The 16013-nt window shown below is 40.5% G+C and overlaps 2 protein-coding genes across 3 annotated transcripts; both read right to left on the bottom strand.

Moving 5' to 3' along the window:
• Positions 1–10449, bottom strand: gpr161b (G protein-coupled receptor 161b). 2 transcript variants are annotated; one of them, XM_015045489.1, is made up of 6 exons: positions 10154–10449; positions 7904–8291; positions 5853–6574; positions 4610–4717; positions 3308–3433; positions 1–3142 (listed from the first exon to the last, which is right to left on the bottom strand). In XM_015045489.1, exons 2-6 carry the CDS (start codon positions 8245–8247, stop codon positions 2877–2879), a joined length of 1566 nt encoding a protein of 521 aa, XP_014900975.1. In that variant the 5' UTR covers positions 8248–8291; positions 10154–10449; the 3' UTR covers positions 1–2876. The 2 variants fall into 2 exon arrangements, with proteins under 2 accessions (XP_014900975.1, XP_014900974.1); XM_015045488.1 differs by having other exon boundaries at positions 7904–8281; positions 10154–10418.
• A 1172-nt stretch (positions 10450–11621) lies between these two features.
• Positions 11622–15772, bottom strand: LOC106955379 (ornithine carbamoyltransferase, mitochondrial-like). Its single transcript, XM_015045525.1, has 10 exons — positions 15312–15772; positions 15067–15205; positions 14880–14961; positions 13618–13705; positions 13324–13477; positions 13128–13250; positions 12999–13052; positions 12779–12928; positions 11955–12092; positions 11622–11873 (listed from the first exon to the last, which is right to left on the bottom strand). The coding sequence occupies exons 1-10, from the start codon at positions 15392–15394 to the stop codon at positions 11814–11816; spliced, it is 1071 nt and encodes a 356-aa protein (XP_014901011.1). The 5' UTR covers positions 15395–15772; the 3' UTR covers positions 11622–11813.
• Between the last annotated feature and the right edge of the window lie 241 nt (positions 15773–16013).

Below are 16013 nucleotides of genomic sequence, written 5' to 3'. Positions count from 1 at the left end.
TTTTTTTTTTTTAGCAGCTGTTTGTCTGAACGCAGGCTCTGTCTCTGGGAAAATATCGAAAGCTGAAGTATTTCTCACTTAGCTGCCCTTTTTATTTATTTTTCATGCATTAAACATGTTTGTTTGCTTTCTTACTTGACTTGGGTTAAAAAAAAAAAACTGTTTGAGAAGAGTTTTACTCTGATAAACTCTACAAAAAGTTTTTTGCTAGAGACGGAGGGTTAAGTTATTGTGACCCATAGAGCTAATATGGCCAAATGCACAATAAACAGAGCTGTAACATCAGTCAGATGTATTCCCAACTGTAAGATGTGATTTGAGTTTTTTTTTGTTGTTGTTGTTGTTGTTTTGGTGCAAAATCAGCATCAAACTTCGTTTAAACATTTAGCTTAATTAGATGGAGGCCTGCATTATTGTTGACATCCCTGGTAAAGATGTACAAGAAACACTTTAAATAACTTCCTCTGTTGTTGCAGCATCATAAACAGTCCAAAGATTGAATCTTGACGTTCGTCCTACTGTCCAAAATATAAACATGTAGAGTTTACTTGACATTACTCGGAGGTAAACTAAATTACTGATACTTCTTTTCATTTTTCTTGGGTCTTCATGAGTTTACATAAAATCAAGAAAACCATGAACAAGCCTGAGCATCCCCTTCATGAAACTGTCATAGGAAACCGGCGTCTTCAGTCAGAGGCTCCTTCAGATTCGCTGTAATACAGACTGTTACTGTTTGACGAATCTTTGTACGAGGTACAGCAACATTTAATATCCCGTTAAGGTCAATAAAGAAAGAATTTTTGACTTTGAATTAAACTGAATTGGCAGAGACACACAACCTTCACAAATGGAAATACTGAGTTCCACTCAAAGCAGACATGTTTGATGGTATATAATTTTAATACAAATATCTGTATCCATAGTTACAATAAGAAATGAAGCTGTACCAGTTGCAAAAATAAGAAGAGAACATGCAAAGTAAAACTGAATTTCATAAATATATTCCAGGTATGTCTTTGAGGGAATAATATTATAATACGAGTTTCATAAATAAGAGTGTAGAAATGGATGAGCTGCATGTACCTCTGAAAATATTTCTGTAAGCTGACTGTGAACCATCAGTTCAGCATAATTTATTTCTGAAATACTTTCTACAGCAGTCAGTTTAGGGACTGACTAGAGACCATCTTTTAGTACCTCTGTGTCTGCTCTGCTGCTGAACTGCATCAGTTTTCTTCTCTAATGTAAAGGGTTCATGCTGAATCTGAGTCTGAATGGACTAAAAAAAAAAAAACCCTGAAACTGAACTAAACAAAGAACATTTTGTATAAAACTGACTATTTTCAATTTTGATTATTTGTCTACAAATAAATAAAAAAACAATATAATGTAACGAACTTTTACGGCCTTAGTTTGGCCTGACATCAAACTGCATTAAAGACCAGAACATAAAAATGAACAAGATGAAGCAAATGTATTTAAAGGATTTGTATTGAAATCAAGACAATTTCTACATATTTCTTATGTTTAAAGTTTCAGGCTTTTCAAAAATCATTTGATTTTGAACATTTAAGATAAATCTGCACATTTCTACGACCCGTTCTGGTTTTTATAAACCTGAACTGGTGAGACTATGTTGAAATTCAGAGTGAAACTGAATAAAGTAAAGAAGAGATGGTGGGGTAACTAAGGCAACAAGTGACTTTTTCCTGGTGTGTTAAGAGCAGACAAACGGGAAACACTCAGCCTTTGATAGTCTGATGAGAACTGAATTGTGATGCCTACAAAACTGGGTCATATCATTCCCAAGTGACACTCAAAAGAGGCCCGGCGAAGAAACCGTGGTTTACCAGAGTTCACTGCTGCACACGGGGGGTCAGAGTTGCCCTGTGTTGCTCAGTTTAACAGATGGGTTGCATAAGACGCTGCAGATCAATAAGGGTGGAGGAATATTCCCTGAATAATGCGCCCCGACACAAAACGGTAAAATGAGTCAGGAATAGTTTGGGGAATCACTTTAAGGTTTACTTAGACTCCATGTCCCCAGATCTCAATGCAATCAGGTTAAGCTGGACAAACAAGTCCAATCTATAGAAGTCAGGACTGCACTGATAATAAAGAGCTTATGCCTGATTGGTGCATTCATGCATGTGATTTAAGCCTGACTGAAAAGTTTTTTTTTGTTGTTTTTTTTTAAGTAGCCAAGTTCACATAAAAATGAAATTTATTCATGATTATTTTATCCTGAAGTCAGAATGAGGATTTCATTTTGGTCTTTAGAAAAAATACGCATGGATAAAGTATTTTGAATCAATGCATTACTTTTTTTTTTTTTTTGATACTGATCAAACCTGAAAAAAATAAATACGTTTATATTCCCAAGGCATAGAAGCATCATAAAAATAATAGCCTATCCGGTCAGTGCTGATCAGGTCACCTTTTTGCTGCTAATTCACAAAAAATCTAAAACTGGGTCAAGAAGCTTTGCTGCAACAGAACCTAAGTGGACCGTAAACATCTGCATGAGAGAAACGGTAGCAGTGTGAATCTGAGGTGAAAGATTTACTAGTTGGGTTTTTTTTTTCTTCCCAATAATTTATTTTTTATTTTTTTATTTTAACTCAAACTGACCACAGCACATTAAGATACTAAAAATATATAATAACAAAAATGTGTAGCAAAACAACATTACCATGTAAGGTTACAGTAGTATAAAATTCCTATTAAGAGTACAAACATGACAGAAGAATTCGCCCGGACACTGACGGCGTTCCTTTGAGTGAAAAAGTGCCTCTTCCTGTCTGCCAATCCAGACTTCATCAGCCGTACCACAGGGTGTCTTAGTGTGCAGTCGAAGGCCAAACCTGCAGCGATCAGATGAGCTGCTTCTCCTCCTCCTCCTGCCTGTCGTCCTTGACGATGCCTTCGTCGATACTCTCCAGCCTCAGTCTCTGACCGTCCGGGTGTCTGGGCTTTGGCGCCCCCCTCGTCACAAAGAGCCCTCCCCCCTGCGGCGATAGACTCTGCTCGAACAGCGCGAGCTTGGCGTCGCTCTCGATGGCCTTCGCCAAGCAGGAAGCGAACGAGTCGAGAGATTTGTGAACCTCCGCGTGGACTTGGGCTGAAGACGAGTTTTCAGCTGAGGAAAATAACAAGTAATTCAGAAAAACATAAAAAACCCCCCCAAAAAAACAACAGCATTCATGCTCGGTGTATAGCCATGTTTTTTCCATTTGTTTCCAACGAAAAGTTGCCTTTGTTTTTGTTAAGCTTCCTGTTCGCAGGAAACTTAATGATGGGATACCTTTGGAATGCTCCACCTGGTCTTCAAAGGTGACCGAGCTCCGCCTCTTCCCGGATGGATTCCCATTTTGTGAGGGGAAGGAGGAGCTATCTGTGGAGGGGTTCTCCAGCAGCATCACATCGGTGCCTGCAGGTAAAGCAAAGAGGGCGGCTCCCTGTGATCCTTGTTATCTCCCAGCCGGAAAAACAACAAAACAAGAAGCGCGTGATCCTACTCATCCTGAATGCCAGCCCTTCAGCTGAAACATGAGCTGTCCAACAGGAATGTTATGAGGAACCAAGACTGACCTGAAGCCACAATTATCTTACTGTTATGGTGGAAATTGGGTTTACTCCAAGCTAGACGGATAAATAAAGAAATAAAAAAAAAGTTTGACAATTTGAAGGATTTCAAATAAGAAATTGGAATATGAGGTAGAGGGAACTAATTTATTTAACAATAATGTAACAAAGAGGCTTAGCATACATTTTGTTTTGGTCAGCCTGTCGCAATAAGTAATAGACCAATTATATTCCATTAAATTGGTCTCAAAACGACATTGCTATTGTTTATCGCAATAACTTCTGGGACAATTTCTCATCCAGAAAGATTTGACATAGTGACAGACCTATTTCTTGGTTTAGGTCAATTATATCTTTATCTTTGTTAAATATGAAGTAGAACAGTAGGTTTTTTTTTGTTTTGTTTTGTTTTTCATAACAAAAACTACCATACTGAAAGACTGAATAAAATTATAGTACAACAGAACCTTTTCTGTTTCTTGTCAAAAACAAAAAGTTTTTACATGAACTGTATATTGCTTAAAAGTATTGATTCATTCATCCAAGTGACTGGATCCAGGTGATCCGACTGCTTCCATGGCTATTGGTGTCTAAAATCCAACATTAGGCATCTAGACTGATTCTATAATCATCTGCGAAAGAAATTATTATACGAATCCCAGTGTGGACTCTATGTGGACTCTAGAGCAGAAGAGACGTGATCTCTGGAGTGACGCGCCATTCCTCTCTGGGTTTAGGTATTCGTCTGGAGAATTAGGTGACTGTATCGTGTCAAGTGGACAGTAAAGTTTGTATGGAGAGATTATGGTGTGAGTATGATAGTTTTATGCTCCTGACTCACTAGAAACAGTTTGGAGTTACAACATGACTGTGTGCACCACAACATGGATAAGAGAGATTGATGTGAACATAAAGAACACCTGTAGGATAAAAGCCAGAGTGTTTCTTGTGCGTGCGTGCGTGTGTGTGTGTGTGTGTGTGTGTGTGTGTGTGTGTGTGTGTGTGTGTGTGTATAGCCGACCTGAGTCCTGAGTGAAGCTGAAGCCGGTGTCTCCTGTGCTGCTTCCTTGGGCCAACAGGTGTCCTCCTCCGGCCAGCATTGCAGTCAGGTGCGGGGACATACCCAAGTCTGGAAAAAACAACAAACACATTCACAAAACACACACTCACAAAGAAACAATTTTTTCTCACATTAGTCAAGTGATCACAGACAGTTTACAAAAGCAGGTTGATGCTCAGCGGTCTTCGATACGATATTCTGGTGTGACATATGTTGGTGCCAGTATTGGGGTTCCCAGGACTCAATACTCAGTTCACCAGTTTTTTTAAAAGATAAGAATCAACCCTTCTTTTCATTATTTTGCAGATGACTTTCAGTTCTTCCTGCCTTCAGCTGAACTGAACAGCAGAGATTCACTGACACTGATTTTGGGCTGTGTGATTGAAACCAAGACTGGATAAAGTTGAGCCTTGATGAAAACAGGATGGGTGAGCTGGTTTTAGTCAAAGCTTTTGGTTTCTTAGATCCACTATAATATGAGGAATTTACTGCAATACTGGATAGTTCTGTAAAGTTGTATAAACAGATTAATACCGGGAAAAACAATTTATTTTTCTTTTTTCCTCACTTTATCACCATTGTGTTCTTCTCCATTTTCACATTACTTCTAAAATGTAACTCCGTAAGCCATCCATGCACCTTTGACCACCAGGCATAAAATAATTAGACAACCACAAGATGGCAGCAAATCCTTGGTTTGCGTCGTATTTGCATCAGCCGGCATTAGTGAGCTACATCTGCCATCTCGGCTGCTTTCAGACTGAAAGTGGTTTAAGGTGGATTTGCTGTGGCTGCTCTAAAACGATACGTATTTACACAGCTTAGACTGGAATCATTTACTATCTGCTGAACACTTATGCACCTTCTCTGGCTTTTGAGTCGAGCAGAGGATGAGAGCAGAAATGGATTTGATTACTTAAATTGTACATTCTACAGTTATTTTTATTCAATTTTATTTTATTTTATCTTATATGCGACTAAAATTTGAAGCAGTTTGGTCAACTTTTGTTTTTATGCTATAAAATAAAAGTAAACAGAAAAACCAGCAGCTATGACTTTGCTGCACTTATTTCACTCTTATTGTTTTCTAACTTTTTTTTATTTATTTACATTTTCAACACATCATGAGTGCACTGACAATCAGAAACGTCCAACTCATGAGAATATATGGCCTTAAAGACTATAGTCCCTGCTGCTGTCCCACCTGTGATCCTGTTAGAGATGCTGAAGAGTCGGGACGTCCGCTGCCTTGTGGCAAACGACTCTCTGTAGTAACGATCGCCGAAGCACATCCCCAGCAGCTCCTTCCTCACCGTTTTGTTCCACAGGCCGTAAATGAGCGGGTGGCACACGGCGCTGCAGAAAGAGAGCCACGCCACCAGAGTCTCCAGCTCCTGGGAGACGCTGCCCTGACCCCACAGGGCCTCTGTACACACCACCCCAACGTACGGCCCCCACGTTATGAGAAAGGTGCCGATCACCACCAGGATGGTGACGAAGGCCTTGCACTGACTCCCTGCGTACACGAGGCTCCGTCTGCTCCCGCTGGAGGAAGTCGAAGTGCTTGAGTTCTTGCGTCCGTTTCTTTGAGTTCCAGCTGAGTCGTCTTGGGCTACAACGACCGTCCCGCAGTGGATTTTTCTGGCTTTCATGCGAGCTACGCGGAAAATGACTCCGTAGCAGGCCAACATGATGAAGAAGGGCGGGAGGATGCACCAGGTGACCCAGAAGGCGGCGTAACTCGGCTCTCTGGACCAGGCCGCGACGCACGTCCGCTTCAAACAGTCAAACTCGAAGGAGGACCAGCCGAACAACGGGGGCAGGCAGCCCACCAGCGAGTGTAGCCACACGTAGACGATGACGACCACCGCCCTGTTCCCTGTGATCTTCATGGGGTAGATCATCGGGTAGAGCACGGCGTAGTACCTGGCAGGATGAAATGGGAACATGATGGAGAAATCTGTCAAACAGCAGCTGAACGTGGTTCTCGTGGGGGTGCGGGGGACTGTAGATCCGTAAACCTCAGAGACTGCTGAGATGGATGAGGGCGACACAGGAGCCTGAAAGCTGCACGAACCCACTAACGGTGCTGTAATGCGTTTTGGTAAAAGATGAAAACGGCAGACAGACGGGAGCTTGGCAGGAGAACAAACAAGCTGCTGTGTAACCAGAAATCCCCAAAGGTGCGGAGGATAATTAGGAAAGCAGTGAGAACACCGTGGACCGAGAGCTGCTGAGAAAATTTACAGTCACAGCTTTGTGAGCTCCGAGGAAATAATACACGAGTTATCTCAAGTAGCTTTAAGTGCTAAATTTGGCTCAACTAAAGTACAGTTCATGTAAATAATAAGTCCTAATGAGCAGCCTCTTTAGACTTTTAAGTAAAATAAATAGCTGTCGATTGCTTCCCAGAGTTTCGCAAAGAATTTCAAATGTTTATTACAGTGAAAAATCAAAAATCCTGGAAAATGTCACCAATGACTCAGTTTATTCGTTGCGTCTCAGTGCCACAGAAAGGAGCTTATTAAGGTCTGCACTGAAACTTACTAACACCTGACTTTGATTTTGATCCAATCTATTTCACTGTAGTTAAAGTTGTGTGTTTAGTGTGGCTGTCCTGCCTCATTAAAGGTTTTAAAAGTTTTTTTTCCCAGCATTTCTCTTGAATTTAGCTCAATTAGTCTTCCCATCAACTCTGATCAGCACATTTTCAACTATAAAAAAAAAAGCACATCCACAGCATGATGCTGCCACCACATCTCTGTCGACTCAATTTAGAAATCTGGTGACATGTTGAAGCGATTGGTTCCACTGGATTTTATTTAGGGGTGTCACACTAAAGAGGGCTGATTGGAAACACAAGCCACATATTTTCAGTAAATACTTTTAAAAACTATTCAAGATTTACTTTCCACTTAACAATTATGCTACATTTCATGTTAGAATATCTCATTAAAACACATTCAAATTTGTGTTTGTGATGTCAAAAAAATAAATAAATAAATAAAGCCATCAAAATGTTAAAAATGTATGAACAAATTAGATTTTTCAGTTTTAGGATTTAGGACAATATAATGCACACAAATACCATCTGTAACACTTTAATAAGAAATTAGAAATATGTTAGAATTGTTTTTAAGAAAAAAGCAACAACAACAACAAAAAAAAAAAACAGTAACAGATGTATCAATATCTCTGGATATCGATGCATGCAGAGTTCATCTAACTGCAACTCCGGGCTGATCCGGTACCGACCTGTCGATGGCGATCGCTCCGAGGGTCAGCATGCTGGCCGAGCTGATGAGCAGGTAGAGCAGCGCGGTGAAGTTGCACCACACCACCCCGAAGACCCACTCTCGCTTCGCCGAGCTCACGGCCACAAACGGCAGCACCAGCACGGACAGCAGCAGGTTGGACAGGGTCAGGCTGAACACGAACTTGTTGCTGGGCGTGAGCAGGTACGGTCGGCGGTACAGGGTGGCCACGATCAGCAGGTTCCCCAGGCAGGCCAGGAGCGTGATGGTCACGATGGACACCGACTCCAGGACCGCCAGACCATCGCCGTTCCCCACTGAGGTGCAGTTCCTACTGGCGTTCATGGTGAGAGACTGGACCACCGGACAGGCGAGGCAACTGTGGGAGTCTGAAGAGAAAGAACTCAGAATTACACAAATATTGAGTAGGAAAACATACCAGAAAAGTATTATTTGAGAATATTTCTGCTTGAAACAGAAGACAAAGAGTTGAAAGCAAAGCCTTCTGAACCGTACTGACATGACTGACCCTGCATAGAGAATCTATAAAAACTAATAAAGTTTCCTAAGTCCAGATGACTTCTATTTAAGCACTTATGATTTGGTATGTGTTGTCAAGTGGTTGACACATGACAACACATATTTTAACAGTGCGTATGAACTGGTAAAATCCACCAATATAAACATTAGATTGGTTGAAGTTAGCAAAGTTTTATTTTACTTTTTAGGGTTCTAGAGAAACATGGACGTCTAAACTGAAAGGGCAAAAGCAAAAATGCTGTTAGATTAAGGTTGATAGTATTGGTAAATATTGCAATGATCAGCTTCGACACATACGCATGTCTTTCTTTCCTCTCTTTCTCGACCATGGTTCCTGCATGCTGCGCTATTCTGCATTTTGGGCAACGTAGTTTGTGTCCGGTGTGAGCATCTGCTGCCCTTAGACTCTGTCCAACTGGCTAAATAATACATCAGCATGTGAAATGCAACTTCATACCACTTGGAATATATTAGCCAACAATTGCTGCACTCCAACTTGTCCTTTTGTGACATGAATATTGCACACACTGATAGTGCGTCGATGATATAATCATTATAAACCGTGCTGCCTTGTAAATTTGTACTTGCAAAACTCAAAATAGGCAACAAGTTTGAAGGTAGTGAGTCACTCACAGCATGTGGTTCATGTAAGCAATACAATCTGAGGAGATGTTTCACACTGTGGTATATTTGAGCAAAACACCAAAGAACATTAAAAACACTCAAAGGTATAAATTTGTGTATTTAGAAAATTTTACAGCAGTTATTTAAGTTTCAAGATGGGTGGATGGTGGGATGAAAAATAAATGTTTAGATAAAGGATTGCATGGATGACTAGACATGAATTGATGGAAGGATGGAAAATAAATGGGTGGATAGCTAAACAAATGGACGGATGCTGCTTTTAGACAATGGTGCAAATAATAACTAACTAAAGCATCTAAATATTTCCATGCATATCCAGACCGAGAAAATGATTTAATCAAATCCTTAACTTTTCCAGATTGCACAAGAACCATGTAAATTAACGTCTAATTTATTCATTTTTTTTTTACTACAAATACTACTTCAAAGATGAGAAGATGATCTCATTTTAAAATTAAAACCCATTTATAAGCCCCCAAAGAAAGAGCTACAACTGTAGTTATAATTATTAAACAATGCATTACAAATAAGTTTAGGGAATCTTAAAGAATACTTTTACACTTGACCGTGTTTCTTTACAGACCATGTTCTTTAAGATTTTGGTTAATTTATAACGAAACACCATGAAAGCATCAAACTAGATTTTGTCCAGCTTACCCACTGAAGATGGTGGATTGATTTTGCTTTTCTCTTAAAAGATACACAAAACTTTAGATGTGTTTTATTGTGTCTTTCACTTGATAATCACAGATTGTTAAACTGTTACAACGCAACATGTAACTCGAGCGAAAATTGAGGCTTTAAATGTGAATATGTTGACACAATTTTACACCAGAGACCGATCTTAATTTCTGTGTATGTATACAAATACAACTTTTCGTAATAGTAGTAGTAAAAGTGAACCCCAAAGCCCAGCGTTTGTGATTTTTTATTTGTATTTTTTTTTTAGCTTTCTGAGCTGATGATAACGTCCACCTCCTGACTCCGTAGCGGTACAGCTACCGTTAGTTAGCTAAGTTTGGCTAAAACTTTCCCCATTGTCCCCCCCTGAACTCGGCTCTTTTACCTGCTTTTGTTCGGCGCTGGGTCTCCACATTTCGACTATCAGCGAAGACGAAACGTCCATCTTGTTTTTGTATTTCCTCGAGACCCGACAAAAGCGGGACAAGCCAGAGGGAAAAAAGCAAAGCCAGTGAATGTGGAAAGCGTTTGGGATGGTATGAGATTAATCTCGGGCGGCCAGCTGTGGCTGCAATGGCGTCCTCCTCCTCTCCACTCCGCCGCCTCCCACCCAAAGCTCCAGCTCCCTCTCCGAGCTGCCACCCTCTCTCTGTGTGGGTGGTCGTCGAGGAAATATGCTCTGTTTTCGCTTCGCCATTAAAGCAGTGCTGTTATAATCCCGTGGTTAACGAATTTGTTTAATTAAATTACGTCTTATCATTGTTATGCTATGTGTATTGAACAAATAAAAAGTGCATTTGATTCTTTTTTTTTCTCAGAAGAACCACAGGCAGTGTGTTTCTGTTGCTTTGTTTATAAAATAATGTTTATGAATGGGTACATGTTGACGGAGGTATCTGTTTATGAATGAACTGTTATGCATCGCTTGATCCGTCTGGACCACACACGGAGATCATAGCTTCCCGCTAAAAGTGTGCCGCTCGCAATTGAGCCGGCTGTAATTGCTAGCTCATTACATAAACGAGGGCTGTCATTTATCAGAATCAGTTTATGTGCATAACCAACAAATTTGATTTTGTTTTCACATGCTCACAGCACACAGTCTGTATGAAAAATAGTGCAAAATATTCTATATCTGTATGATACAGATATAAGATAGAGAAAAAAACTGAAGTTGGAGAAGAGGAGAGACAGATTCACTATTGTAATGGCGGTTTCTATAGGTGGGAGACAGTTTGTGTTATTTTAACCATGTGTTTCTTTAGTGCAGGCAAATTTAAATTGACAGTAAGGTACAGTACAGTAAAGCCTTGTCCACATGGAAACAAGTCCTCCAAAACTGTGTTTGTATTTTTACCTTTTATAAAACATTCTGTAAATAAACACAAATTTAACAACATTTCACTGTAAACTTCTACAACTTACACTTTATTTCAGTGTTTATCTAAAATCATGAATGTCTGGTTAATTTGGTTTTAGATTGCCATTAGATATTAATATGTGCATGTATAGTAATCTGTCTTGGGTGTCTCTCTGTTTGCCCCCAAGCTGTGCAGTCTTATAAAGGAAAATTATTTTATACCCAAACTTTGCATAGTTATATGAAACCAAAGTGTTATGTACAGAGACAAGCTATATTATTAGGATCCAGGAAAAGGGCCGTAATTCCCATCTCAAGCAAAACGCGTCATCTACCGTCTTCCAATCAGACACCGGGACGCGTTACTAACTTTGACCACTTGGTGTCGCTTTTTCACAGAGTCAGACCCACGTCTGAGCTGAACTCAAGTTAATCTAACAAAGTTATCTCTCAAAAACGCTTTTGGATAAAGTTGTGACCTTACTACAACATGAATCAATCGCAACGCACACAATCCTTTTATTCATTGCTGGCACCTTCCATCAAGTTCAGATGAATGTAAGTAAATTTCAATAACTCAGAAACTGTTTCCTTGTTGGTAAGTATAACAATTACAAAAGTAAACACAAATTCTGCTAACACATGTTGTTTCATCAGTAGGTCCAAAATAAATTCCACGTTAAATTTAAAACTTTGGCATAAAGATCTGTGGAGTGTAGTCGGTCAAAAGAGAAACCATCAAACCCTGGAAAAGATAAAACGGCTGATATTAGTAACCAGAAAGAATGACGAGGAGTAAATATGAAGTATCTACCTGCTATCTTACCATGATGGTCCATTTTCTATTCTCAGCCTCAGGAAAGACGAGGGAGCGGGATGAGTAAAACACTTGGTCATCCACCTCCTCCATCTTCCGGGGAAGGCAGTGCAGGAAGGTCCAATTTGGTTTGGCCACATTTCCGGTCTGTGTTTATCCAGTCCGTCCCCACCACAAAAAAAAATTAAAATAAATATTTGCTAAAGTTGCTGGAGTGACACAACTAATTAATAGGCTTTGGGTTTTTGTGTCCAGAAATGGTTTCAGACTTGCTGAAGTTTGGGATTCTCACATTTTCTCACACTACAACCAAATATGTCAACTCACTTTAGTGGGATTCAATGTGACATACCTTGGCAAATTGTCACAAAATTGGAAAGAGAAAAGGACAAAATACAAAGTATGCTGTGCATTCAGAAACTCAGACAGGTCATCGAGAAAATTATTGAGGCTTCAAACTAACTTTTGAAAATTAACACTGCACCCTGAACACCTTGGTTCTACAGTGAAGCATGGTGGTGGTAGTATCATGCTGTGTGGGTGGTTTTCTTCTGGAGGAAGCTGAATAGACCTAAATACAGTCCTGGACAGGAACCTGTTACAGGCTGTGGAAAGACTTGAAAATTGATATTCAAAAACGCTCTCCATTAGTCTGAGCTTTGAGATATTTTGCAAAGAAATATTGCAGGTCATGTAAAATCCCAATAAAATACATCAACATTTGGTGGCAGTAACATGAGAAAATATAGGAAAAGCCTCAAGGGATATGAATGAGAAGGCTCTACAGAGTAATTTAGCTGATATTTGTAGAAAACAAGCCTCTTCTTGCTTGCCTGCATTGTAATCTGGTAGCCATGGAAATCTTTTAGCCTCCTTTTCTTCTCCTCTTCCTGGCCCATGCTGACCCAGGTGTCGGTGACCAACACATTGCTGCCATGGGCAGCCTCCATCGGATCCGAGGTCAGAACAAGTTGGGTCCCATGCTGCGATTAGAAAAAACTGGCGGTGAATATTGTTAACCGATAAATGACTGTAAGTAGTCTAGGTCCTCACTTGTTTGGACAGCCTCTGCGCCTCTTCAGTTACTCCCTTGTCTGGTTCGTAACCCTGTGGAGGACGGGGTATTCAGTGAGACAGGAAAACCCATCAGAACCCATGATGGTCTGAGAAGAAGAGGCGGACCTTTGGTGTGGCAACCTTTAGATGAACCCCCAGTTTGGCAGCAGTCATCATGAAGGAGTGGAGGACATTGTTTCCATCTCCAATCCAGCTCACTGTAAGTCCACTAAGAGACCCATAATGCTCCTAGAAGACAACAGCGGAAATTAAGAAAGTTTATCATGTATAAAAGTTGCAGAATGCTGGGGGGAAATGGCACCTGTAAGGTGAGGAAGTCTGCCAGAATCTGGATGGGGTGATAAAGTTCAGAGAGTCCATTAATGATGGGGATGGAAGCCTCTCGATCCAGCTCCTCCAGCGTGGAGTGACTGTAAACCCGCGCCAAAACGATATCGCAAAGTCCAGAGAGAACCCTGTGCAGAAAGATAGGAGACACCGCTTTCAGGAAAAACAGCAGCACCACAAGTTTACATAATATAGATGTGTGTGTGTGTGTGTGTGTGTGTGTGTGTGTGTGTGTGTGTGTGTGTGTGTGTGTGTGTGTGTGCGTTACCTTGCCGTATCGGTGCAGCTTTCATTTACTCCTAAGTGGATGTCCTGTGAGGTTAGGAAGCAGGGGTGTCCACCCAACAAAGCAAAACCTGAAATATGAATAAACTTTTCTATTCAGAATCGCCTCAGACACTGGGAAATTATTTCATAAAAATAACACTCTGAACATACATACTACACATTAAATGGAAAATAGATCTCACAAGAATATTTATAACCCCTAAGCTTTTTCATATTTTATCACATTACACCCACAAATGTCAATAAGTTTTACTGTGATTTTTTTTTGTGTGTGTGTGTGTGTGTGTGTGATAGACCAACAGAAGAAAATGAAGCACAGTTTTCAAATTTGAATCTGGATATAAGAACAACTGCAAGTCTTCTAGTGTTTCCACCACAAATAAATGTCTCATGTTCTGTCTTATTGGGCGGAGAGCATCTATGAACATCAGTTTTCAAGCCTTACCACAAATGTTCAGTTGGAACAAGCTGCGGGCTTTGACTGGGCCGTTCTAACACATGAATATGCTTTGATCTAAACGGTTCATTTGTAGTTCTGACTGTGTGTTTAGTGTTGTGTCCTGATGGAAGGAGAGTCTGTATCTTTTACCAGGTTGATGCACAGTTGCGTTTGTTTTCCTCCACACAAAGTCTTTTTGTATGTAGGAAGTCTTTTACAACCAAAAGCTGATTTAAACTCCAAACTTTTATTTGTGTGTTTTTTTTTTCTGAACTGTACGTTGTGTTCTTCTGTCTTCACGATGCCACTTGATCAGTAAGGTTCTCCAACCTCTGTTTTTTCCCCCCACGCTGAGATAAAATTACTGACAGGTGGACTCTGTTTAGTGAGTAGGTGACTTCTGAATACTGTCAGTTGGATTTTATTTGCAGGCGTCAGAGTAAAATGTGCTAGACACTTTAAGATTTTTATTTTAAAGGAATAATAACGTGTATGCTTTGTGTTGATCTAAACTGTAAAACCACAACAGGATGACTTGAAATTTGTGGTTGTAATGTGACAAAAATGAAGCAACGTTTTGCACCCAGTGGATGAAGCTCTGTGTTTTGTCACAGGCTTGCCCTGAAAATTTGCCTTTCAGCAGATCTTTTGTTTCTGTTAACAATGACAGACAGTAAGAGTATCAGAGCAGAGAACACCACCGGAGCACATGCAGTTACACATTTTTCTGTCCTAAAAAGCAATAAAAGCAACACAGTTCTCTGTTAAATCCCCACGTAGATGCTGACATACAAACTGAGCACCTGTTTCTGTGGACATTCTTGTTCTGGTGCTCCTCTTCTCAAATATCATTGCAATCGCCTTTCCTTGCAGAAGAGGCAGATACTGAAATAGAAATAGCATTTGGCTTCTTTCAAACTCTGTCAAGCAAATATGAACTTGTTTACCAATAAATAAATAAAAAAAAAATGCTCCCTTTAGTTTAAATACCTGCTTTCCATGCTTTATCTGATGCTTGAGGTCCGCTGATACCCACAGCAACTTCTTGATTTCATCGGAGCTGAAATCTTTAAGTGTGAGACAGCTGCGACCTTTCAAGCTCACTGAGCTCAAGGAAGCTGCTCCACCTCTGGAAAGGCAGCAAAAATGTATGATTTAGACTTACACAACCACGCAATTATGACAAGAGGTGGTTTTTAGTGCAAATAACCTCTAAATAAACTGGAGTTGCTTACCTAAATCCTCTTTGCGGGTTGTAATAAAAAGATTTCAAACATTTTAAAAGGCAACTGTTGACAGAGAAACGATTTAAAGGCATCGCAGTTTAAAGGAAATTAAAAAGAGCGCAAGGATCAGCGACTTTTTGGATCAGTGAGTTACGGGGTCCGCACGTTTTAATCGCCGGGGGGGGGGACTTTGCGGTTCTACGAGTGGGTGGAGCTTAAGAGAGATTTAAACTACAGCTGCTTATTGGGGCTGCTTTTAGTTTAGCTGGGAACTGATCACCGAAGGGCGATCGTAGTCGTGTCCCAACTGCAGCTAGAAAACCAGTGCTCAGTTTAGGCTTGGTGAAACCATTGAAAGGTCATAAATTGGCAGAATGACGGTTAAAAAAAAGCGTCAATAGCAAAGAAAGAATGGCTTTTCGTAACAACAGTACACAGAAGTTACGTGAAGACATTTAGCAGCAAGACACGTGTATTCAGTATGTCATTTTGATGGGTTAAACTCTATTGAGACGCTCCTGTCACCGCAACCACACCGCCCTCTAGTGGTGTAAAATTACACAACAATAACATTTCAGAAACGCCAGCCTGCGCTCCCCGTTGGACCGATGACTCCAATCGTCTTCCCGGTTAAAGGAAGAGGAGCGGACCCACATCCGAGCACATGTAGCGGTGTCTGGGTCCAACATGGCCATGACGACATCACCATCG

The sequence above is a fragment of the Poecilia latipinna genome, unplaced genomic scaffold, assembly GCF_001443285.1.
Source record: "Poecilia latipinna isolate Pla-1442-1.1 unplaced genomic scaffold, P_latipinna-1.0 Scaffold730, whole genome shotgun sequence".
NCBI classification, from domain to species: Eukaryota; Metazoa; Chordata; class Actinopteri; order Cyprinodontiformes; family Poeciliidae; genus Poecilia; species Poecilia latipinna.
This window is presented reverse-complemented; position numbering and strand designations above follow the sequence as displayed.